Source organism: Mauremys reevesii, linkage group 2 (assembly GCF_016161935.1).
Source record: "Mauremys reevesii isolate NIE-2019 linkage group 2, ASM1616193v1, whole genome shotgun sequence".
Lineage (NCBI taxonomy): Eukaryota > Metazoa > Chordata > Testudines > Geoemydidae > Mauremys > Mauremys reevesii.
In genome coordinates this window covers 100,143,818-100,171,220 of record NC_052624.1, presented here as the reverse complement: position 1 = coordinate 100,171,220, position 27,403 = coordinate 100,143,818, and the positions used below count along the sequence as shown (strand labels likewise).

Genomic DNA, 27,403 nt, shown 5'->3' with positions numbered 1-27,403 from the left:
ACATTTAGATGAAAAGTGGCTTTTTCTGCAAAAATATTCATTTTGTCAAAGTATCATAATTCCTCATTTTGGTCAGTGAAAAATTCAAAAGAAAAATATTAGTTTCATTTTGAGGGTTTTTTTTAAAGGGCCCAATCCAGGAAGAAATTACGTGTCAGTAAACCTCTGCACGGACACAGCAAATTCAGTGGGGATCTGCATGGGTGCAGGACCCACCTTTGGGCAACAATCTGTAGGAATACCACCACCTCCACCAACAAGTTCTTATTCATCAGTAGATCTCAAAACATTTTACAAAAAGAGGTTTGTCCCCACTTTACAGAACTGAGGCACACATAAGTGGAGTGACTTGCCAAGGTCACCCAGCAGGCTAGAAACAGAACCCAGGTTTCCTGAGGCCCAATCTAGTACTCTATCCACTTGATCACACTACACCGGGCTTTAGTTGAAAGTGATAAAAAACATGACTGGAATGATAAGCTCCTGGGTGCAGGAACTCTTTTTGTTCTGTGTTTGTGCAGCACCTGGCACAATGCAGTCCTGGTCCATGACTGTGGCTTCTCGGCACTACTGCAACAGACAGTAAACAATACTAATTACAGACAATGCTTGGAAAAAGATGTGTCGTGTCCATCATCAACTCTACTATGCCATCATAGAACCCCAGTCTTAAGATTTCAATCCTTGATACATAATATTTTTGGGGGTGGGCTGGGGAGAGGCAAAGTTGAAAAGTTAGTAGACTAGAATTTGTGTTTACATATCACTCTTCATATTCAAAATGTCACAAACTGATTTACTAGCAAGGAACTGCATCTCAGGTTGCGTACCCAATTCAGAGTCAACTTTCCTGCTTTTTAAAAATTCTCCACGGACTCACTGCTCCCTGTTTTTGTTTTCTTGTTTCTTTCGCCCTATTTTATGGTTATACAAATCTTTGCCAGAACCAGAGATCTGGAAACAATGCTTATAGCCAGATCAACATACTCAGGGATAGGTCACAAAAAAGTAGTCTGTGTTGCAAGTTGTGCTGCAAATAGCTACAGCTATTTTGAGCCATTTGGAGGGAAAATGAGCCTTTTACTTTGTGCAAGGTATTTTTTGATTTTTATAATGCAGAACTGTTAAAAATGTATACTACAAAATGTGAACTATTTTACTAACAATAAAGAGACGCTTTTCCCTCCTTTTACCTAAGACACTCACAGTTATATAAAGGATACCAATATGGATATGTCCAGGCCTATCATTTTGGTGCATCTCTGGCAGTTTGCACAGAAAAACAGCCTCTCTCCAGAATAGCTACCTTTTCCTTTGGCACAAATATGATTATGTTATTACTACCAGTATGATTGGAGGTCTCATACAATTAAGAGCTGATATATTGGGTGGATTATTGTGTGTGAATTTCCCAAGTTCTAAGAGACTGATAGCTTTTATAATCACATCATGTAGACAGAAACAGCAAAGGAAATGGTGTCCCCCTGCCAAAAGAAGGGGGGTGGGGTTACAACACTTCTTAAAATTACCATCCTGTAATAAGAATCCATAATCCCAAAAGCGCTGACACTGTAAAAATCTTCTCTTTCATGACAATGCTGGGCAATGAGACACAGAGAATGACATGCTCTCTCCCCTCGGGAGCCATTCTGTCTCCCTGATACGCTGAAGCCCTCTTTGTCCAAGTCTCAGAAACCTGGTGAAATCATGGTCTTACTAAAGTCATTAGCTATTGGGTCATTGACTTCAATAGGACCAGGATTTCATCCTGGACTTTGGAGTCCCTCCTAAGGGCAGTGCATTCACTGTTTGTGGTGCCATTGAGGTTATTGGCCCAACCCAATGGAAAAGATCTTAGCTGGCCAACCAATTGATTAAAGCCAAACACTATCTATAGTTGACATTTTAAAATCTGGATCAGCTGTCTTGTGGCTCCTTATTGTACCTAGAACTATTTAAGGAAGAAGTAAAATTTCATTCACTCAGCACCTTGTTTAAAAACAAAACAAAATGCTGACTGACAGCCCTTGCCAGCATAAATCAGATGCAGATTCCGAAGCTTCAGATTGTGCAGCTAGTTTTGCAGAAAAATTATATAGCTAAGGCCTGTTTGCCTCACTAAATTGAGATAATCATTCATGTATTTGCACCGGTTGGCACACAGCCAGTTTAAAAATTAGACACTCCCAGATTTTACCTTTCAAATTTCTACAGCTTAATTGGTACAAACAAAAAACTCACTAAATTTAAAGTTGAAATAAATTCCAAATGATATTATCTGCATAACTTTAATAATTTATCTGGCAGGAAATTAAGAGCATGTCCAAGAGTCAGTGGCATCTGGTGTCTTGAAAGGCCAAGGCATGCTTATGAATTTCACAACTGCAGTGCTAATTTGTCTTTGGTTTTATTACAGCAAATATTAATTTTTTTAATTTAGAGAGTATTCACTCCCTCACCCAGCCAATCTCACCAAAGAACAGAAATGAAAGAAAGCAGATCTTGGTTTTACTGGGGTTGTTTAAACAGTCTGAAGCAATAAAAGGCAACAACTCTCATCTAGGTTTCAATTAACCCCCTACAGACATAGCTACAGGTATTTACCACAGCCCTAATGAGAATGGGGTAGCTCCATCTGATAACGCACAGCTGATTGGCTACTTGGAAGAGACCCAGTGTAATTCAACTCAACTCCACTTTTAAAATGCCACCTACAACAGGACCATAAAACAAACATTTATATGCTAACATCTATGGCATTCTTCCACCAGAAGAGACTCACAATGGCCCTCTTTCCTTTTTCAATTTGATTGTGCTTGAAGAGCATTTTATTTACTGTCCGTACAGAAGGTAGATTGTAGGGAGGGTATTCACCCACGAAAGCTCATGCTGCAAAAACGTCTGTTAGTCTATAAGGTGCCACAGGATTCTTTGCTGCTTTTGATAAAATAAAAGGTACAGCACAAAAAGTGAAATCCCTGCAAACTGCATGGAAACTTTTAAAGACACCATAATAGAGGCTCAACTTAAATGTATACTCCAAAATTTAAAATAATAAATAATAATAATAGAACCAAAAAAAAAGGGCCACCGTGGCTACACAACCAGGTAAAAGAAGCAATGAGAGACAAAAAGGCATTCTTTAAAAAGTGGAAGTTAAATCTTAGTAAGGAAAATAAAAAGGAACAAACTCTGGCAGTGAAGTGTAAAAATATAACTAGGAAGTCCAAAAAAGAATTTGAAGAACAGCTAGCCAAAGACTCAAAGTAATAGCAACATTTTCTTTAATTACATCAGAAGCAGGAAGTCTTCTAAACAACCAGTGGGGCCACTGGGTGATCGAGATGCTAAAGGAGCACTCAAGGACGATAAGGCCATTGTGGAGAAACTAAATGAATTCTTTACATCAGTCGTCACGGCTGAGGATTTGAGGCAGATTCTCAAACCTGAGCCATCAGTAACTGGTTAAAAGATAGGAAACAAAGGGTAGGCATAAATGGTCAGTTTTCAGAATGGAGAGAGGTAAATAGTGGTGTCCCCTAGGGGTCTGTACTGGGACCAGTGCTGTACAATATATTCATAAATAATCTGGGGAAAAAGGATAAACAGTGAGGTGGCAAAATTTGCAGATGATACAAAACTACTCAAGATAGTTAAGTCCAAAGCAGACTGTGAAGAGCTGCAAAGGGATCTCACAAAACTGGGTAACTGGGCAATAAAATGGCAGATGTTATTCAATGTGGATAAATGCACAGTAATGCACATTGGAAAACATAATCCCAATTGTACATATAAAATGATGAGGTCTGAATTAGCAGTTACCACTCAAGAAAGATCTTGGAGATATTGTGAATAGTTCTCAGAAAACATCCACTCAATGTGCAGTGGCAGTCAAAAACACTAACAGAATGTTGGGAATCATTAGGAAAGGGATAGGTAATAAGACAGAAAATATCATATTGCCTCTAAATAAATCCATGGTACGCCCATATCTTGAATACTGCATGCAGATGTGGTTGCCCCATCTCAAAATATATATATTGTAATTGGAAAAGGTTCAGAAAAGGGCAACAAAATTGATGAGGGGTATGGAACAGTTTCCATATGAGGAGAGATTAATATGATTGGGACTTTTCAGCTTGGAAAAGAGATGACTAAAGGGGGATATGATAGAGGTCTATAAAATCATGACTGGTGTGGAGAAAGTAAATAAGGAAGTATTATTTACTCCTTCTCATAACATAAGAACCAGGAGTTACCAAATGAAATTAATAGGCAGCATGTTAAAAACAAACAAAAAAGTATTTCTTCACACAACGCACAGTCAACCTGTGGAATTCTTTTGCCAGAGAATGTTGTGAAGGCCAAGACTATAACAGGATTAAAAAAAAAAAACTAGATAAATTTATGGAGGATAGGTCCATCAATGGCTATTAGCCAGGATGGACGGGAATGGCATCCCTAGCCTCTGTTTGCCGGAAGCTGGGAATGGACGATGGGGATGGATCACTTGATGATTACCTGTTCTGTTCATTCCCTCTGGGGCACCTGGCATTGGCCACTGTCAGAAGACAGGATACTTGGCTAGATGGACCTTTGGTCTGACCCAGTATGGCCATTCTGGTGTTCTTATATATTCAATAGCCTTCCTGACTTGATTCTTGCTGATCCTCAGAGTTGATGAATGCCACCAACACCCCCAGCCTCAGTAGCATTCTTTGATAAGCCTGACAATAGCCAATGGCTAGTGGCTCTTTCTAGGTAGCATCTGGAGTTTATAAATGCCACTGAGGAGCCTGCAAAATTTATAAACTCTGCAGAATCCTTGATAGAATAATTCTCAGAATGTAAAAGAGAACAACTCAAAAATGCATTGTTTAAAAATGTGATACTCCAAGTTGTCAGGAATAAACAAACACGTTAAAAATTGACTCTCTTGTTTTAGAGATACGAAACCTCATACAGGTTTCATATAAGTTTAGGAGACTTACAAACAGGAAGTCTCTCCATTTTCAAAGCTGAGCTCTTATTAGTGTCTTGTCTGATTAGCTTAGTTCCCCCAACATACTTCAGTGGCATAAGACTACACATGAGAAACGTCAGGCAGAATGGCACTCTTCTCATGAAGTAATAGAAAGGGGCACATGTCAGAGAGTGAGAGAAAACAGAAAAGCAGAAATCTTGTTACAGCCCTAATTGTGAGCTTACTGTTGCAGCTTCGTAGCTTTTTTTAAATGTCAAACTTATGGTCAAATGAGCACCTCTGAGACAACAAACAGCAATGTATGTTACCTCTCTAAATCAATCACATCAGAAGGCAGATAATTTGTCTGATCTTGTGGAAATCTGAAACTGTTAAATAGCTTCCAGTAGTTCTCCAGTTGCCTTAATCTACCCATGGCCTTCCCAGCTCTTTATGTATCCTTGTCTGCAGAGGATTCTTTAACTACATCCGGAGCTTCTTTGATTCCCCCTCTCCCTCACACATACAATACCTTCAGCCCTCTAACCTTCTCCTACTATGTATCAGTGCAATCCTCGTCCATAAGAGCCAGCATTTTGTCAGGATCTTTTAAGTTGGTATTTGAAGTTATTTTGTAAAAGGAATAGGATTAAACATTTGTCTGAGATTTAATTTTACCATGAGCACAATGTTGCATGTGTGCTTGATATCCAGAGACAGAAATGTCCTACATCTTGTTGACTAACAACAAAACAGATGCCATTTGCACACCCACCAATTACCATCAGGCATCTCATTCTGCAAGATCTCTCTTTTGAGTTTTGTCCTACAAAGCACAGGTACAATTTTGTTGCACTGGAGTGCAACTACTTCCTGTTCCCCACTGAGTGCCAAATGAGTACTAGTACTAGTACAGGGCCTTTATGTTTTTCCTTCTTTCAGTGACACATTTGAGAGGTGAACATTTACTAAAATAGTTTTTCCAACAAATGGCATAGTATCATAGATGGTACATATTGACATAATTCTGTACTCCTCCATTCTATGCACAGCAGAAGTCAGTGCAGTTACACCAGGGATGGATTTGGCCCATTGTTTACACACACCATTTAACAGTGGCGTATGTGTTACTCCAATACAATTGAAAGGACTTGAGAAGTTAGGGCATAGGCTGAACAAGTTTTGGGGGGTGAAAGGCATGAGGGGATGGTAATAAGAACCCGGCACCAAATTTTTCAGGAGAGAAGGCATAGAATGTTTTCCTCAACAGCAGGAGCATACAGCTCTGTCCACAACTGTTCAAGCTTTGGAAATATTCTGTTCACACTGGGCATGCCAAAGGTATTTGCATAGTCACTCCCCTTTATGTATGGGTGTAGAGGAGTGGACTCACTGCTAGAGCACCCCTTTGTGGCTATGCTTGGTGCAGCAGCTCTTTCCTGTCTACTATTCCCTGCCAACAGTCACATCTGTCCTGTGGTGGTCTCCGTCTTCTTGTGACTTAACCCTCCAACAAGGTCAACTTACAGTCTCACCCCTTCTGGGGTATCAGTGTCCCAAACATACGGATGATGTCCCATGTGACACTGGTAAATGGTATAAGTCGTCTGCCTCTCCAGGGCTCGTCTTCCATTGCACTCGGTTAGAGTAGTGACCCCAGGACTTCTCCCTGGTGTCCTTCAACCAAATTCAAAAGCAAAACAAAAACTACAATGAAAGCAATTTTTGCCATCTCCCTTGGACTGGAACTTTTAATCCATCCTGGGTCCTCCCCAGCTGTATGGTCTTCCCCAAAATGCTGACTCCCAAGAATTGCCTCGCTGCACTCTACCCCCAATGCTGTTTGTCTGGTGGTTGGCCTTCTCTAAGGCCTACTTGAGGAGTCACTTTCATCTCTGCTGCCCTTTTTCATCCAGGCCTGTCCCCAGATTTAAACTCCCCCCTGAAGCTCCTTTTCAGTGGAGCATCTTCCTGAGTTTCTTCCCTGAAGGTCCAGGCCCTTTTGTTAGGATTCACCACCAGGGCATGCTCCACCCTAGTGGTTTCTCTGTATCTCTCCAGGTACCAGTCTCTACTGCTCACTCAGAGAGGGACTGCAAAATTCCTCTTCCTCTCTCCCTGCAGACCTCATCTACTCTGGGCTTCCTCTCTTTACAGAAACTGTCACAGTTCAGGGGAACTGCATTCTCTGTCTATGATCCAGCATGAGCACCGACTCTCAGTCTTCTGGACCCCCAGCCGTCACCTACATTGGGTGGAGAGCTGCCTGACGGAGGGTTTTCCACTCTGCAGAATTCCCTGCCTACAATGAGATCCATAGCAAGTCCAACTGCCTAAGCAGGCCTGCTTGTCTGTCTCCTCAGGGGCTACAAACAGCACAATTGCTCATGGGTCTACGTTACCACACAGCTCTTTTTAAGCAAGCACATTTATTCTAAAGGTGAAAGCATTACAGAAAAAAAACACATTAAATCAACCACCTACATGCTAATAAGCTTACCAGAGACCACCCAACTCCAACACGGATTCTGGCAGGTCCTTCAAACCCCACCAAGGAGTTTTTCTGTGGTTACCAGTTCATAACCACTTTGGCTCAGAACAAGACCACCATGAATCTGAGAATCACTCTTTTATACAATTTGGGCCTCTAATATTGTCCTCATATAACAGGTGATCAACAAACAAAAGGTACCTTCATCAGGGTGAAGCTTCAAAAGGCTTGCATAACCAGAGCGGGTACATTTGCATATACCTCTCCCTATAGATTTTCTGGGAAACTTACTTAACTTTGAAAGTTCATTCTTGTCTGTCCCATTGTTTCAAATAGTCCTTTGAAGCTCATAACATTTCCCATGATTTACATTGATGTCTCCCCCTAGAGATGTTACATACAATACCACAATAAACAGTTGTGTTTTTAAACACAATGAGCTCCTAGACACAAAGTTAATTCAGAAAAAGTTTGTCCAGGATATTACAGAATATTACTATATCTGTCATAGAAATTACCCAGCTCTCCATCAGGGACTCCTTCTAGGTGCAACTGGGAACCCTAAACAAGCTCTCTATCTTCAGTTAACTCTTTTAGAGCCAGGATGAGCTATACATCCCATCACAGTGGGGTTGCACTTTCATGAAAAATCTTGCTTCCCCACCCCTTAGTATCTGATCACACAATTTTCAACAGTAATGCTATGATATTTTTACATCTTTGATTAATAATACACACCTTATGCTTTGCTTTGTAATCTAATTTTGTTTGAATGTAAAGGATGCATCACCCCCACCATCTCAGATATGTACTACCCAAGATTATTACAGATGAAACTGTTTTGTCCATAGTAGGTGGGCAGAGAAGTGAACCACAGGCCTCAAAATAAAGGCACAGTATTTTCTCTTCCAAAGAAAAACTGAAAGGACTAATACTGACGTGCAATCTTAGTATCTCAAAGTTTCAGTCTGCATCATATGCTGTAGGCAAACACAAAGGACACAACTTCAAAACATCTGGACATGTACTTTCATGTATTTAGCTGACACTGATTCCATTTCCCAGACCTGAAGAAGAGCTCTGTGTAAGCTCAAAAGCTTGTCTCTTACCAACAGAAGTTGGTTCAATAAAAAACGGTATTACCTCACCCACCTTGTCGCTCTAATATCCTGGGACCAATACAGCTACAACAACCCTTCTATATATTGGAAGACATTAGAAATGGGGCCAAGCTACGTAGTTTGGACAAAGATTCAGGCCTAAATTTGAACTTTCCTAAAGTCTGGAGAGGTTTGGATCCAGGGCTCCAATTCAGGCCTCTTAACTGAAAGGGGTTATATAGCTAAATGTCCTTAGTTCCCTTATTTAAAATATGCCCTTCTTTTTTCCTTTGCTTTATTTGGGTGACAGTTTTCATAAACACTTTGCTCCTGAAGGGAGCAAGGAAACAAAGACTAGCAAATAAAAGTGACAAGGGAAAATATTGCCAAAGCTCTTGTGGTCCAGCTGTGCATTCATATTGAACTATGAAGCTGTAGCATTCCATGCCAAATCAGGAACAGTTTGTTCTTCATGGGAATAAGTACTGTGGGGAAGCAAAGTGATAAATTTTAAGTTACAGTACCTTCTTCCATACTAGTGCAGCATGTTATGAAGGAACAGGCCCATAACACAAGTAGACATAATCTTCAATAACTTAAGAGGCCCTTTGCCTGCTAGTTTCCTGAACTGCCCAACTGTAATTCTAGAGGGTGTGTAACAAAATATCTTGGCATACTTAATAACAGTCCATTCACTGCTGACAACACATTGATCAAAAAGAAAAAAAAGCCACAGAAGAGACAAAAAGAAAAAGACTCCTTAGCTACCCTGGAAAAAAGTCCTTTACAAAAAAAGTCAGGTTGTGCATTTCAGTGTCCCAAAAAAAGTACTCCACATGTCATAAGTACTTCATTTCTGAGGGAACGCAGGTGGAATTCACAGATTTCTATAGAGTATTTGATGCGATGCATATGTTTGGATGGTCACCGAACAGAGACCAATCAGATTCCTCTCTCAGGGCCCGTTAATCTAAGGGTATTCATAACAACCAGAAAATTTGAGATGACCAAGGATCCCATTTTCTCCATTTTCAGCAGTGTGGTTTTGAATGCTGGCCATGTGAATAAGATCAGCATTCTGTTTTATAAAATGAGCCAGCCACCTCAAGGTATCAGACTGTCTGCTCTACCCAAGCTTCGCTCAGCACAGGAAAGATGTGTGTGTAAAAAGCATGAGGAGGTAGGTGCCTTTTAGTCACCTTTGTGCCTTCCTGTGTATGGGAGTTGTGCACGGCCAGTTCAGCCCTCATGCAACTTAGGTTTAGTCTACCCTATGAAGTTTTGCCAGCATAGCTATGTCAAGTAGGAGTGTTAAAAATAAATTGTACCCTTTAGCTGAAACAGCTATGCCAACAAAAGCTATAATGCAGATGCAGTTATTCAGGCACCAGAGGCCATTTTCTTAGGTCCTTCAGGGAGGCAGTTTACTATGGCAGCAAAATAATTTAATTTTGTTGGTTTAACTGTCTCCACTAGGGGGATTCGCTGGCATAGCTCTACCATGATAGTATTTGTAGCATAGATAAGCCCTTCAAACTCCCTCAGGGCTTCTCTAAATTTCACCTTAAGGGCCACAAAGCCAGTCAAGAATAGCCATAGTACAGCATGTCTGGCCACACCTTCTCTCCAGCCACATCTTCTATGCTAGGGGAGGCAAGGAGGAGGAGTGAAGAGCCACTTAACATGGGTACACCATGTATTTTTTTTCCAAATCTCATTCTTGGAAACATTTAGCTGAAATTTTACGAATAAAATAAATTACTCAGCTTGAGGCAGACACCCACCATGGAAAATTTCAGCCTGAACTGTTTAAGTTTGCTGAAGTTATAAGTAACTGAAAGCAGGGTGTTTATAGTGGAAAATGTCAGGCACTCAACTACAGGCAATGCTGCCAGCTCTGCCTATAATACAGAGATTACCTAAATAGCACTAGTCCCCTCCCTAATTGCACAAACTAGATACTATTTGCAACACAATATCTTGAAGTCCGGATTATCATTTCAGATCTAGCTCCTGTGCATGGCACACAGCACAAAAGAGCTGATTTTTGCCAGCAACTAGCCTGTTGAAAAGTTCCCCAGCAGGTGGCAATGCTCAGCTTGTGGAGCTTACTCCTATGCAAACACCTCTTCCTCAGGGCTGAGGGTGTGCTGGGGGTGAGGAGAGTGGAGGCTACACTCTGCTAATGTAGGGTCCCTTAGACCATGCACCACTGGCATAACTCATTGCAATCTCTAGGGCTAGGCTGCTAGAACTCATGCTGGAACTAGGGCTGGCACAGACCTGCTAACAGAATCAAGGATCTATATCCATCCCCATACGTAGCTGATCTTGGATGCAGGAGTCCTGAGTGTTGTATTTAATGCATCTTGTGTTGAAAAAAAATTGTCACATTCTTTGCAATTACTAATATTTAACATCAGCAATTTATAACATCACAATACCACTACACAGGCATATTTGCTAGGAAAAGAAACAAGCTCAAGAAGAGAAACCATATAAGCTATAGCAAGAAGTAATTCTATTTTTTTTTGCATAGCACAGTCAATAAAAAGTTGCCATTTGTCATTAAAAATCTGTTTTATTCTGAACACCAAATATTGTTCTCATAACCTGCAGCCCAGGAGAATAAGGTAATCAACTCCATTCTCTTGTAGGCAAAGCATGCTGCATTCCAATACGTCTGTTTGGTGCAGTGGTGGCAGGCATTAATGACTGTCATCCAGGGGTCCCATGGGATCCTTGCCAACATTCCTGTATTAAGCTGTGTTATGCCAGTCAAGGTGACAACTACATTTGACCATGATGGTTCCACGCGGACTCATTAATCTTGCCCACTGCTAACTATATCAAGGAGCAATGTATATGTAAACCACAACCTCAGGATCCTATTGGGCGTTCCAGAAGGCATCAGGCTATGTTCTGGCTACAAGCCCCAACTCCCCAATCCTCCTGCTTTGCATTGCCCTCAGTAACACAACATGGTCATAAAGCTGATTTACTCAACTCCCTGGGTCATTAAAGGAGAATTGCCTGAGTGACAGGGCAATACCTGCTCTATGCCACCTTCTGTGCTGGCCTTGGTATTAAAGTGAGGCTGGGGAATAAGGGGCATGATAATTGCTACACTCTGGCTGCTGGAATGATCTCTTAAGGTGATAGAGAGCCAAGTGTAAGTTAGAGGAGACACAGGGTTCTAACTTGTACAGAGCACTCTGGACCAGTTCCCAGCCTGCCTCAGGATACAGGAACTGCAACAAGGTGATTTGTTGTCTCCTCCTTCCAAGCACCCCAAAGCTGCACTGAGCACAGTACAGCCATTGTTGAGCTTTACAGCCATTGTGTCTCAAGTAGGCACTCATGAAATTTCATTGGGCACAAAAGCTGCTACACCCCTGAAGGCTACCCTTCAAGCGTGGCCAGCTCCTGTAAGATAGCACAGCAAAGAGGGAGGTATGGAGTTGGCCAAAAAACTAACAACAAGGAGAAACATTTCAAAGTTGTTTCATGAGAGTCAGAGAGACCCATTTTCATGAAATTCTTTTTTTATCCCGATGATATTTTTTTCATTTCTCCTCATTTCAATTCCTCCCCCCGCCCCCAATCATTTTTCAAAAAGATAGATATGGAGTTTCAAAAATGACTGGAGAAAAGAAACAAAATCAGAAGATAGAAAAAACAAATGATAAAATAAAAACGATAAGAGAAAAATTTGAAAAAAAGGAGACCATAGCGAAACAAAAATATGAAAATGATGGTGAATACTTTTTAATATACGGGGAAGGGGCTTTTTTGAGAAGAAACTGTTTTCATTTGAAAAATATTGACCAGCACTAGTAAATGTCAAAATAGACTGATAACAACAAATACCTTGTTTGCACTGTGATGCACTGTACCTCAAAAGTAGCACCCTGTAACCCACATATTAATCATTTGTATAGGGTTGTGATATTTCATACAAAGCATGCATTGTAAGGTCCCATATGTAAGCTCACAATTTGCTGAAACACGTTCTGTCAAAATCTGTATATTGTTATTGTGTATGAAGTTATGAGATTTTGCTATATGGTTGTTATTGAAATATGCTGTGATTCTAGCTCTGCAGTGACAACAGAGGAGGTGACCCACATCCAAACTGGCGTTAAGCGCCCAACACGAGCCATTGACCAGCAGGGGAATTGTAAACAAGAGATTTACAATTCTGCAAGGAGCAGTTGCCCAAGCACCACACAATGGAGATTATTCAAGTGTGACTCAGCAAGCCCCACCAGGACTCATCTAGGCCAGTATCTTCCCTGGGACATGAACTAAGATTATAAAATAAGGGACAGTGGCATCATGAGACCACCTCTCCTCCCCCACCTACGCTGAAGGCAACAAGAATGCTGGGAGCACTTTGAACTGAGGAGATTGGTCGCAGGCCAAGAAGGAAATTCAGCCTGTATATTAAGAACCGTAACCTACCTGCAACATCCACTGGGGTGAGAAAGGCTGTTTGATTAAAATCTTCCTTAGTCTGATAAAATCACAGTCTAAATTCAAGTTGGCTGGCTGAGGGAGATTCACAGGCTTTTCTACAGCATAAACAACCTTGTGAGCTGGTGTCTTTCCCAACCTACCCTAAAAACAAAAACAAACAAACAAAAAAACCTCATCCCCTTCTTGTGGGTTCGCTTGAAAGATATTTAAATAACCAACTATGAATTTTAAGGCAAGAGGGGACCATTAGATCATCTAAGCAGACCTTCTATATATCATACACCATTAAATTTTACCTACTTATGCTTGTACTAGGCCTAATAACTTGTGTTCAGCTAAAGCATATCTAATAGAAAGGCTCCAGTCAGGATTTGAATGCTTTAAGAGATGGAGAGTCCACCACTTCCATTTGTAGATTAAACATTAAAACAAATCACCCTCAATTAAAATTTGTGCCTTATTTCTAATTTGAAAGTGTCTGGCTTCAGCTTCCATGCACTACTTCTTGTTATGTCTTTCTCCGCTAGATTAAAGAACCCTTTAGAACCCAATATTTTCTACCCAGTGAGGTATTTAAACACTGCAGTCAAGTCACTTCTCAATCTTCTTTTTGATAAGCTAAACAAACTGAGCTCTATGTAAGGTGTTTTTTCCAGTCCTGAAATAATTTTTGCAGGTCTTCTCTATGCTCTCTCTATTTTTTCAAAATATTTTCCCAACTGTGGACACCAGAATTATATGCAGTATTCTATTATCAGTTTCATCAATTCTATATAAAGAGATTAAATCACCCCCCTACTGTCTACTTCCCTGTTTATGTCTAAGGATTGCATTAGTTCTTTTTGCCACAGCATCATACTGGGAGATCATATTGAGTAGCCCATTCACTGTGATCCCTAAATCCTATCCAGAGTAACTTCTTTCCAGGAAAATGTTCTCTGTATTTCTTGTTCCTACATGAATAACTTTGCACTTGGCTACATTGAAACACATTTTGTTTGAACGGGACCAGTACCACATGATCCAGATAGCTCTGTGTGACTGCCCTGTCATTATGGACCACTCTGCCAATCTTTGTGTTGTCCACAGCTATCATCAGCAGTGATTTTATGTTTATTTCCAGGTCACTGATGAAAATGCTGAATAACTTAAGGTCTACTTCTGATCCCTGAGGAACCCTACTAGAAACACTCCCATTTGATGAGGATTCTTCATCAACTACTTTGAAATCTGTCAATTAGCTAATTCTTAATCCATTTAACGTTATTCATATTGTACATTACTCTTTTTTAAATTAGAATGTCATGTGGTAAGTCAAACACCTTACAAAAGTCTAAGTATTTCAAATGTACATACTTCATTTTATCGACCAAACTCAAAGCATGAAATCAGATTTGTTTGACAAGACTTATGTTCCAAAAATCATGTTGGCTAGCAATAATTATATCCCTCTCCTTTATGTCTTTATTAAATTGGATCCAATATGAAATTTCCATTATGTTGCCTGGGACTGATGTCAATCTAATCAACCTATAGATATCCAGGCCATCCTGCTTGCTTTTTTTTTTAATATTGGCACCATATTAGCACTCTTCCAGACTTCTGGGATTTCCCCAGGATTTAAAGTTTAGTAAAAATGATCATCAGCAGGGCAGAAATCTCAGTCATCCCTTTTTGGACTCTTGGGTGCAAAGTTATACAAGGCTGCCAATTTAAAAATATTTATGCCTAGTAGATGTCTAACATCTGCCTTACATGTTAATGGACTGGAAAGTACTTCATCATCCGCATGCACTATGAGTGCATCATGTCATACCAACCTAATACCTCGTCAAAGAAAGCTAACAAGCCTTTTGGATAGGGGGGAAGTGGTAGATGTGGTATCCTGACTATAGTAAGGCTTTTGATACTGTCTTGCATGACCTACTCATAAATAAACTAGAGAACTGCAACCTAGATGGAGTTACTATAAAGGTGGGTGTGTAACTGATTGGAAACCAGAGAGTAGTTATCAGTGGTTCACAGTCATGCTGGAAGGGCATATCAAGTGGGGTTCCCCAGGGGTCAGTTCTGGTTCTGTTCAACATCAGTGATTTAGGAAATGGCAGAGTACAGTTATAACATTTGTGGATTATACCAAGCTGGGAGGGGTTGCAAGTGCTTTGGAGGATAAGATTAAAATTCATGATGATCTGGACAAACTGGAAAAGTGGATGAAGTTCAATAAGGACATATGTAAGGCACTCTACTTAGGAAGGAACAATCAGTTGCACACATACAAAATGGAAAATGGCTGCCTAGGAAGGAGTACTGCAGAAAGGGATCTGGGGGTCATATCACAAGCTAAATATGCATCAACAGTGTAACACTGTTGCAAAAAAAAACAAACAAACAAAAAAAACCCCACAACCCAACCCCCCCCCCAAAAAAAAAAACCAAACAAAAACAAACAAAAAAACCACAATAATCATTCAGGAATGTATTAGCAGAAGTGTTGTAAACAAGACACAAAAAGTAATTCTTCCACTCTACTCCGCACTGATACATTGTCTAAGGAGGTTGTGGAATATCCATCACTGGAGATTTTTAAGGGCAGGTTAGACAAACACCTGTGAAGGTAGTCTAGATAATACTTAGTCCTGCCATGAGTGCAGGGGATTGGACTAGATGACTTCTCAAGGTCCATTGCAATCCTATGATTCTGCTTCTTTCCAACTAGAGAACAGAAATATTTATTGAACACTTGTGTCTTTTTGGCATTAATAACACTCTTACCCATCTTTATCTAATAATGGGCCTATACCACTGCTAGGATTTTGTTTGTTGCTAAGATACTTCCATTTCTTCTTGTCCATATACCAGCCAACTGTAGATTTTTTTCCCTGATCTTTTTAGCTTACCTTATCAAATCTTTGGATCAAACCTCCTCCCTATGCATGGCTGTTCCTAGAGAGGCTTCCCACTTCAGCCCACTAGAGAGCCACTCCTAATTCCCTTATGTTCAGGTTGGGTCATACACCACCTGCCTCAATGTGTCAGCCAAACAGGCAGAGCTGTCCCGTCCATAGGGCAGAACGGGGCAACCACCCTGGGCCCCATGCTTTGGGAGGCCCTGCTCCACTCTGCTGGCTCCTAGCATTGCCCGCCTCCGCAGGGTCCTAGCACCCTCCACCACTAGTGCCAGGGCAGGCTGACCCTGATACTGCCCTTCCGCCTTGGACGGACCCTTCTCTTTTCCGGCAGGACCCTCCACCAGCACAGGGGGGCCCCCTTGGTCCTAGCACAGGTTAGTGCCAGCCAGTCATCTCCATCATCCTTCACCTGTCACCCAGCACTGGTGTCCCTCCACTGCTCTTTCTCCCCTCTCCCAGCACTGGGTGGGGTCCTCCAATGCCACCTCCAGGCCAGGGCCAGCCCTTATCACCCCCTTGCCTCAGGGTCCTCCTTGCCTTTCAGATCTCCAGCCTTGGGGTCCCCCTCCCCACAGTACCAGGATCTGGGGTCCCACAACTCTGCTCTCTCCATCACCCACTAGGACTGGGGTCCTCCGTCCATCTGCTTTACCACCTCCCTCCCCCTCCCAGCCCCCAGAGAAAACAGATCTTAGAGCCCCTCCTCCATGCTGGAGGGTCCTGGGGTCCCCCAGCACCAGGGCACATATAGGCCCTCCAAGAGCTACCCGGTTCCCAAGACCTGAGCTCCCAGTGTTGCCAATGTGTAATTACATTTTAAATAAATCCACTGAGGGTAGTGAGACCATATGCACCTGGGAAGTGAGTTTGCTGCAAGGAAGTCCAGGAAGGTAGATTTCAGAATGTAAGTGGCACGACACTGATTGTGATCGGTGAGTTTATTATTTTTTTTAAATTATATGAACTTCATTATAATTATAAAAATCTACAATATAACAACATAATTATACAGCTGGGCGCTATCAATATTTAACCTGTGGCCAGCAGCTGCCACTGAAGTTCACTGTAACCAGATTTCACCTGTATAAAAAATGTTAAGGGGGGGCCCCATACAGGCTGATTTGCCCCAGACCCCGCAACTCCCTAGGGACGACCTTGCAAACAGGATGTGCTAACAGAGTCTGGTGTTTCAGGCAAACAGTCAGCTTCTTCCAAAATCTCCATCCATATTAGCCACACTCTTTCAAGCAGAAGCTGAGCTCAGGGGAACATATCAGACCACCACAAACAAAAGGCTAAACTGCTGTGGGCTTGTGGTTCAATGAAAATCTCTTGCCCAGCTCTATTGTGATTGGCTTCTATTTCAAAACATACACCCGCCTTCCTGTGTTTTCTTTTGCTTAAAGTGCATTCTGCCACCATATGTGGCAGAGCACAGACTGTTCCTGCAAGCAGCTGTTCATTTTTTCTTTCTGGTCCACATTATTTACTAAAGTACTCCTAGCATAGAATTAAAAAGACACAGAGTTTAGTTGCACAATAGCTACTCTCTCCTTTCCTCCCTCTTTCCCTTTCCCTGCCCTTCTCTTGATTTTTGGTTCACTTGCAGAGGCATGTGATATCAGGTGTATAGTTTGAGAGGGCAAATACTTGGTGAATTTGGTCAGAACGGTCTGTTGCCCACAGCAACTCCTCAGTTTAAGAATTCTTTTATAAAAAAGTTTTAGCGATACAGGTTACATAAGCAGGCCGAACACAAGAAAAATAAACCCTAGAGATCTATTCACAACATGCAAGCTCATTTACCAGGTAATCTTAAAAAAGGACCTCGGGGCAAAATCATCAATTGCATTTTCTTCTTTCTGTAGGTGTTTTCATTAGTTTGCAGCTCTGACAAGTTAAATAAGCATCAGATTTAGGGGCAAGTGAGCACATGGAGCTCTGACTTTTATTCTTTTACAGGACATATCCTCTGGTGTAGAGGAGCTCCCCCCCTCCCCAACCCACAGTTGGTCAGAAATTAAAGATGGCCTATTTGAGCTAATATAGCTCACTGCCAAAGTTGGATTTAATAATAGAGATTTGGGTTTGTTATCCTTGGCCACATGCATTGCAGTTTCCCTTGAGTTAGGAAGCTAGTTTAAAAACTCATATAAACTAGTGTCACAAAATGTATGTGGCTAAGCCAGCCAATTTCACAAAGGCATAACTTCATAAGATTGTCACCAAAGTCTGGTGAAGAATTATTTCATAATAGCTTTTACAAAGCTGTGCCCCTTCCAGAGTCTGCCCTGCAGTACAAGCTACCTATTGGGATTCTCTCCAAGTACTTTCTACTCTGCTTATCCAGAACACCTTATTCAGTCCTTGAAGAACACTTCATCCAGTTCTCTGGGATCCAAAAAACTCTGTATGACTTCAACTCGTTACTCAGGTTACTTTATTAAGTATGAAACAACTCTTTGCCCAACTTGGCCAGGTACAGATGCAGGGCATTTAGGTAAAGAGTGATACCATAATTTCAACTCATATCATGCACTATGCAGTTTATAGACATCATTCCTAGCTACTAACACCTATTGCATGCAAGGACCAATTGCTTTGCAGATTGTTAAGGTAAGCTTACTTTGCCTATTTATTAAACACACCCAGAATAGTTAGTTTCTGCCTCCCTTATTTACCGTAAGCATATTCACAATAGTTAATTGTTTCAGCAATTACTTGTTCACTTTTGTTCAACAGTTACTTGTTCAGGCATGGACCTTCTCATGTCAGCTAAGTTAGCCCTAAGTTAGGGGGTAGTAGAGAAAACCCAAACATGTTGCCAACTCTCATGTTTTTATTGCAAGTCTCATATTTGGTGTTGTCTTAAAGCCACAGCTATTGGAGTCTGGTGATCATATGGGAACCCCAGCTTTCATTTAAAAGAAAAAGCATGTAGCCCTGGTGGATGCAAAGAAAAGCTTAAAAATGTTAGCTAGATGCACCCTAAAGGTAAGAGATTAAAAATAGAGAGAGCCCCCACCATAATTTACTATTTAAGACTCTCAAGGTTTGGGTTGTTGGGTTTTTTTTGATAGCTATGACTCATGATATTTAAATGCTTCAGATTTTGCCTCCTTTGCAGTATGGCCAAAGATAAACCATTTCTTGCTGCAGCTTCTTCTCTTTATCCAACCACAAACTCTGGCTCCTACCTCCGCTTTCCTTTCCTCTATTTCCAAGCGGGCCACCATCCAATCCCATTTCCTGTGCTCCCATTTCCCTCAACACAGGTTTCCACTCATCATTGCCCCACAGCTTGCTTGAATAGTCATTAACTATAGTCCGTGTAAAGCTTGTGTTCCACCACCATTCTGAAACATGATTCCAGAGCGAGTTCGAATCTGATGACCAGTGTCGTAATTTCCCTGCACAATAGGTGCAGGGCAAATGGCAAATCAGGCTCAGAGGGTCCAGCCAGTCCCCTGCCAAGCAGTTGATTGCAATGCAGTTTATTTAATTTCATCTGAGATTAAATGATACAGAAACAGCAGAGTCTTGATGAAGGCATTTAATTTGGAGACCCAGCTCAGTGCTCTCCTCCCCCTGGGAGAGTGGTGAGGGAGGACTTCCCTTTTATTGTAGCCTTTGTTAGAGGAGGAGAAAGAGGTTCCCTTGGGTAAAAAGCAAACTTTTCTTGAAAGTATATTACAATAGCTCTCCATAAAGGCCGCTCAACTTTGGAACCCACTTGCTGCCTTGATATAGCACAGCCTGGTCTTGTTAGCCTTCCTGCCTTTTTCCCCCACAGCAATTTAAGGGGTGCATCTGTGTGTGTCAGCATCAATGGCCTCTGCATGGGGGGTTAAACTGGGTTTTTTAAAGGCTGTTCAGAAAATGTATGAAGGTGAATCTCTGAACTGGCTAATATATTTTATTTGGAAGCACCATGAGCATGGACACATTGGGGAAGAAAGGGGAATTGAGTTAGTATTTATAATCTGTTTTATTAATGCATCTAGTTAATATTTTGCACCAGATATTTATTTTTAGTTTTGTGAAAGAGAATTTTGATATCTGTGCCATATTATCAAAATAGATACATTAAGTGATCTCAAACAGCAACTGGATCTAAACATTTAGAATTCTGGAGCACCATTAGCCCTTCTACAGTAGTTTAGAGTTTAATGCCAGAAGGGACCCTTAGACCTTCTAGTCTGACCTCCTGTACAATCACTGGACATTACATTTCGCCTAGTTACCCCTTTACTGAGCTAGACAACCTGTTGACTAAAGCCCTGTTCAGTTGCAAACAGCATTTGACTATAAAGCTGATTTAGGTGCTCCTTTCTACTATTCTTAATACTTTAAAATGCTCATATTTCTGCTTCATATTTGTATGCATGATCTTTGGAAAGAGGAAGATCTTTTAATCACATTTAAAGTAAATCTGGCAAGCCATTTCTGAAATACTGGAAACAGCTAGCAAATTCTGGTTTTGAAAATTCTTATACTTTTTCCACCACATCTCTCAAGAATGGTTTGACTTAGAAACATCAAATTTGGTATATTCAGCATTATCTGTAAAAAAAGTGATGTGGATGTTTGGTAAAATTATTCATTATTTACTTAGGAGTGTCAGAACAATCTTCAGGGTTCAGTTAAAATTTTATAAAGTTGACTCCAGTTGACAGGTTTTGTCAACTTTCCAAAGAAACGAAGAACTTGTGTAGTCTAAGTGTCAGGATAATCAGTATTCATTCACTGAGGGTCAGGGAGACCCAAGCAGGGGCAAGACCTGGGCACCATTTAAGACCTATCTTGTGTATCAAGTGGTCCAGTGCACAGGCCTTCTGCACAGGGGTGAATATCACCCTCTGGAAGCTAAAGCTACAGGGCCAGTGTGCTGTCAGCATCTTGAATCCCCTTTGTATTTATTATCCCTGAGTCTTACAGTGGCCATCCAGATGGCCACTGTATTTGGAACAAGGAGACAGCAGTAACTAACTGAGAAAATATTAGTTGTGTCCTGATTTTCTGTTTTGCTGGTGCAGGGGGTGGAATGTCAAAATGGAAAATCCAGCCCCAAGAAGCTGCAAAACAGGGCTGAGAGGGAGGAGCCTTAAAACCCATACACTGCAGCAGGTTTAGTTTCAAACAGACACTGTGAAACCAACTAACCCTTCAAACTGGTGGCACAGGGTGCCCTAAGCTTCATAAAGACAAAACTGTCATACACTGTGAGGCTCTTTGTAATTAAACCCCCTAATATTGTAGTTTTTTTTAAAGATACATGAAGACAACAGATTTTTTTTTTAAATGATTAGGGACAGTAGCAATGGACTAGAGTTCTGGTGACCTTTGTTTCAGCCACTGCAATGCAGACAATTTTTATAGCCCAAGTTTAACAGGTTTCCAGAATTCCGTTTCTTCTACATTTTATATTATACAGGTACCTCCAAAGAGCAAATATTTTAGTGTGAGCACTGAGGAAAGGATACAAGTTAAACATTATTATGCTGTGCACACTCTTTAAATGTTGGCAGGCAAGCCATGACATTTGGGAGCCCAGGAGCAAACACCGTTTTGTCCTGAGACATCTAGCAAGCGAACTGTCCAGGATCCCTTCCAGAAGGCTTTTTTTTTTAATTTCCTCTTTGTCAAGTTCTTTTGGTTCTGCTACTTATGTAACCAATGAGGTTCAGGTCCTAGGTCTCTATTTAGCAATATTTGACCTGCATGACATCTATTTATGTGGAGTCAGACAGGGCTATTGGATGCACTGCCTATACCTTTGCTACATGCAATACCTATCCCATTTTTTTCCTTTGCGGTCTTGTGTGACCTGATATACCTAGAGAGTTTTCTAGTAATAAAATTACACTCTGCTTACAGTTCACATAGGCAAACATTTTTTAAAAGGCACCTGTCTATTATCATAATAGAATGGTCAAAAAAGGGAGCAAAACCGATATTTTTAAAAAACCTTTCCCCTTCCAATTAACTAAAAAAATTTTTACATGAAATTTTATAGAACCATTTTGACCAGTTCTACACCTTTATTGTATTATCTAATACAATCCTGGCTCCAGTGTAAGATAGCATGTCCAGTAGCCATGCCCCTTAAAACATGGGTTGTTAAAAGCTGAGTAATTTTCTATCTACTGGATCTCCAGACTCACTTCCTGCCGCTTGCAGGGTGTTGGAAGATGCTTTTGACCTTCAGGTATCCCCTTGTGGTGCAGCTGGGTAACACAGCAACCCTGCCTCAGTTTCCCTCCTTTAATAGACTGATCACCATCTAGTTCATCTCAGCTTTTTAATATGGCATTGCCCTGTGGCCTAGTCGTTGGTAGTCCATTTCCCTTGGGGTGTTAAACAGTCCAGAACATCAGCAGGACAATCACCCTAGAGGAAGAGTGTGCGGTCTCTGCTTTCTTCAAGTATGGCTTATTTGTTCAAGGCTTTAATAAATCCCTTGCTGAGTTTGGTTGGGGGAACCCAGAGCCTGCCCACTCCTTTGAGTTCTAGGCCAGTGACCCTTTAAGAAGTGGTGGGCACCAGTCTCTCTCAACTCCTTACTGCTTCCCTAGCATACTTCATACCATGACTCTCTTGCAGGCTGTTCTCAGGACCATGCCCTCTTCCAGGAAGTCCAGCTTGCTGGGTGGCTTCACCAGCCTGTGGTTGGAAGGTTCTGCTCTCAGCAGCTCCTCGGTCTCTCAGGCAGCCCCCTGGAATCTCTTTATGCTTCCTGACCTCTCCCTTCAGGGCCAGTCCCAGAGGATAAGCTCTGTACTTCAGCTCTCCTCTCTCAGTTCTTCCCTATTGGCTCTGCAGTCCTTTCTTTATAGGAACCACCTAGTCTGGTTCACCCCACCTGAGTCTAATACTTAATTACCTATTTTCTCTCCAGGTGCCACAAAACAGGCTAACCCCTTAACACCATCACTGCCAGCGTGGGGTCTATACAACCCATCACAAGGAGATTCCTGAAAGTCTCACAGCCAACAGTGCTTACCTGTGCTCAGCTAGTGAGGTTGGCCAAGGTCACAATAAACATCTACACGCTAGATGTCCTGTGTATGAACAAGTAATCGGTTCTAAAAGCATACCTGTTTTGTCATGTTTTTTAAGTCTGAGTATTACTAATCATGTTTTATTATATTAGTGTGTAAGGGCCTATCTAGAACTGCACCCCATTGTGCTAAGCACTACGGAAAGAGTATTAGACAATCCCTGTCCCATAGAGTTTGCAGTCTAAATAGACAAGACAGACAGAAGGTAGGGGATAGGGTATACATGTGCACGCCTAATTATATCATGATCAGCTGATTGCAGTGTTTTCAGAATGTTTAGTCAATATTTTTGCAATAAGGAGAAATGCATATAATATTAAAAGAAATATAGAGAGAGCACTTATCTCCAAAGTACTTTATGAGCAAGTTATACTACACTGATGAGTGCAGTATAAGAATCTATATCTAAGAGAATAGAATCGGTATCTTTAGTGTTATTCAGACTCCTCTCTATAGGCAAAGACTGTGTGTAGGGAGGGAGTGAATCATTGAAGACTGAATCAGAAGCTTTGTGGGGTGGGAGGAGTGGAGAATCTATTAATTATCTCTGAATTGGAAATCTCAAAGGCTCATTTTAGTGTTCTGATTAAAAAAGACAGTGCCTTTTATACCCAGGCATTGGACAGATGGAAATTAAACCTGTAGCCAACAGGCACCAAGTCTTCCAGAAAGAACAGATTACTCTTACTAAATTTGGGACTGTATCTCAATCTATATTTACCCAATCCTCATATAGAGGGTTAAGGAAATATTATATACTGTATAATTTCTCTCTTCCCTGCTCTATCCCCTTTTCTGCTGACATCAGGACATGTCCAGTAACTAGGTATAAATGTTTTTATAAAAAGTGTTGTGTAGAGTGGGTTCGGTCCTGTGTTTGAATCTGCGTGGGAGTGCCCCTGTGAAGCTCTGTTTGCTTCTGTCAGGTTCCCCCTTGCACATTGTAGATTGCAGGACTGGGGCCACATATCTGATATGTCCTGTCACCAAAAACAGATGTTAGGGGTAGGGTTTTATTTACGTGCAAGTTAGGAAGTGTGGGACAACAATTATTCAGTAGCAATCTAAGATGGGTTTGTTTGGTGTTTTCTCTAATAAGAATTACTTGCATGCACAGATTTATGCATTTAACTTTGTTTCTTTATAATATTAGTTACAGCCAAAGACAAAAAATGCATATCTTACACAATGACTTCCATTTCTGTTAGCACCAGTTATCCTATGGTGATATTTTCTATTTGGTATTCAATAGATGATGTTCTAGAAAAAAAATACAACACAGTGTGCCCATCTAGACTACAAGCCACTTGATTGTAACATCACAGAAAGTTCTGTTCTGACCACAGGTGACCATGGGAACATGTTTACATAAAATGTTAATAAGATAATGAGAATAAGGAGAACTCAGAACAACCTATGAAAAGCAGAGTAACCCAAAATTTATGGAGTGTGAAAGTACAGATAAGGAAAAGGAGGGTTGGAATCCTCATGGTCGTAATAATGGGATAAAAGGGGTTCTCTGCTATGGATAGGGTGGACAGATCCTGAAGGAAGACCTCATTGGGAAGCTGCCAGCAGGAACCACCCCTCTATTAATGACCACCCATTGAGAGCTGCACCAGATTCTATAACATATGTGAAGTAGGAGCTATTGCATTGGCTCTCAGGTTTTGTATACTTATAAGGTTTTGTAACCTTAGTCATCTGCTTAGTGAAACTTATAATACAGACAAGACTTCTCACTTGTAACTGTGTGTGTAGTCACTGTCTTTGTTCTTCATGTGTCCTTAGAGGCTCCAAATCTAGAAAGATTTTCACCCTGTTGATCTTAAAACTGCAGCAAACACAGGAGCCGGACTCATTATGATTTAACACAGAACTATCAGTACAAACAAAGTCTACAAAATAAATGGTCTCAAGTATCACACAAATCTGTAGTATGTGCACAGGAGTCTACTTGTGAGAGATATGTTGTAGTGCATTCTTAAAATGATTTGACTTAGAAGAATTTGCTTTCTATCACTCAAACCCTACTAAATTATGGTGGCAGATTTCACCTTGCTTTCTCCATAATATCTGCATTCATCCCTAGATTGTAAGATGAAAGTATGGAAAAGGCTGAAGAGAGTGGTATTGTGAGTCATGCAGCTCATCCCTGACAAGTCTCTAAAGGAAGCAATCTGTTCCCTGCAGAAAGATGAGCAGGACCTATACTTAGCTCAGGCAGACTCACTACAGCTTTAACAAAATAGGTATGTTGAGTTGCAATGGGTCACTAGTGAAGTGCAGAATCAATACCTGGCTCAACCTCAAACCTTGCCAGATATACAGGTACAAGAGAGCAGCGAGATCCACACCCACTGGTTGCCAAATTACAGATTTTGAGAACTGTAGGAGGTGTGTTCACTATAGCTTGTGGTCTGATTTCTGTACCCAGTGTTCTGAGTTCTGTTTCATAGGCAGAATTATTGTCAGTCTGTATTCTCTGTGCACTTCTTAGTGCACACTCTTCAATTATCTACCTGAAATTTCCATTGATTTCAGTGGGAATGTCATACACAGAACAAGGGCAAACCATGCAATGTGGATGTCAATAGAGAATTTTGCCTTTTTTGAAATATAAAAAAAATCAATACATGTGAATAGAAAGAATCCAGATGTTCTAATTTTGCTGCTTCAAAGTGGCAAGGGTGTGATAAGAAGAGAGATTATTTTGTAGTTTGAGTCTGGTCTTTCTACTGTACCTTTTTTGCTAGTAAATCTATATATTTGAATATTCCTTTCAGCTTTTGGGCTAGACTGTGCCTTTAAGCACCACTCTGAGCAAAGGATGGTGGGCAGGATACACTCTCTGGGAAAACACTATACCTCAGGGGGGCCCCTTCTAAAGCACAGTTCCTCCAGTGCTTCCCTCTTTCACTGGGAAAGCACTTTACAGATTACAACATACTCCTCCCTCCTGTACAGCCATCTCTGCTGGATGGTACACGGGGGGTGAGGAACCATGGCTCCCACTCCCTCCTTGACCACCACTTTGCAGTACTGGACACTCAGCCCCTACTCTTCTACCAATACCCAGGGCAAGGCTGAAGTGACCATTCAGTGGTGTGGGACTCATGCAAGACAAGGCAACAATGTAGCTTCTGAGAGGTTCTTGTTACAATAGCCAGTTAAATTATTACTCGTGGCCAAATTTCATACTAAGTAGCACCTTATTTTCGGGGTAGTCCCATTAGAATCAACTGGGCTACTTGCAGAGTAAAGGCCCAGTTCATCATTGCTCTGCACCTTGTGCAGCCATTTACAACAGGGTGAGGTGGACATAGGGAGCCACACTACTGCTTTGATTTGGTAGCAAAGTGCAAGACACAAAGTGCAGGATAGTCATAAAACAGGACCCAAGAATTCACTAGACGCTTCAGGAGGTTTTTGTAGCATTAACACAAGTGAATGCTAACAATCTATGGTGCTGAAGAGAGCTCCCAGGCTTTCTTAGATCTCAGATCACAATATTGACTTTGATGCATCAGGAGGAAAAAAATAATATGAATTTCAAATAAGATGGAAATCACTAACTTGATTGCAAGTTGGTGACAATGCCCTTCTTCTCTTCCTTCCTCCCCCGGATCACGTGGTCTAAAATATCAGCAGGTGTCTGGAAACCTTCCCCTGGATATCATACAAGCCTTGTTGACAGAAATCTTTGGCAGATGGTATGTGAGTGGAAGGGAGGATGAGCTAAAGTTTTTGGGCTAACAACCAGTTAAAAGTAAATCAAGGTATAGAAAATTCAAGAGGCCAACTATTTCCCCCTTAATGCACATACACAACTCCTACAAACACTAAACCGCACCATGGGTATGCTGCCAGGAGAGAAATAAGAATCCTATATTAGTACAGTTAGCATAGCAATGAGTATGCACCTAGCATAGATGGAATGCTAAGAGAGAGTTAGCAGTGGGATGTCTTCACAAGCAAGCTTTGAAAGAAGCTGTCCATGTGCCCTCCTGTTTAATTTTAGCATGGAGGCCAATCCTGCAAGTCACTGCTTCACAGAACTCTCATTGCCTTCACAAAGCAGGTAAAGCAATAACAACAACAACAACATTTTATGCTCTTAAAGGAGCCATATAACTCTCAGTTTGATCATCAAACAAAAAGGTCCTGAGTTTTGGTTCACTGAGTTCCTTTAGGGCCTTATCCCACATGGCCAACTCACAGAGAACATCCAGCAATTTTCATGGGAGTTCTACATGAAGTCAGCTTGCAGAGAAGGAAAGGCTATAAATCTAGTCACATTCAGAAAGGGACAATCAAAATGGGCTATGGATCCCCTAATACAGACCACACTTCCATGGCCCTATGGACAGACTTTTCCTCCCAATCCCCTTATCAGG

At 41.2% G+C, this 27,403-nt stretch overlaps 1 protein-coding gene across 1 annotated transcript in view; it reads right to left on the bottom strand.

Moving 5' to 3' along the window:
- ADCY1 (adenylate cyclase 1) overlaps positions 1-27,403 on the bottom strand; it is a 285,584-nt gene that overhangs the window by 244,984 nt on the left and 13,197 nt on the right. Inside the window, exon 3 of the mRNA XM_039525110.1 lies at positions 13,019-13,174. Within this exon, the coding sequence (XP_039381044.1) occupies positions 13,019-13,174 (156 nt within the window). The remainder of the gene's footprint in view (positions 1-13,018; positions 13,175-27,403) is intronic.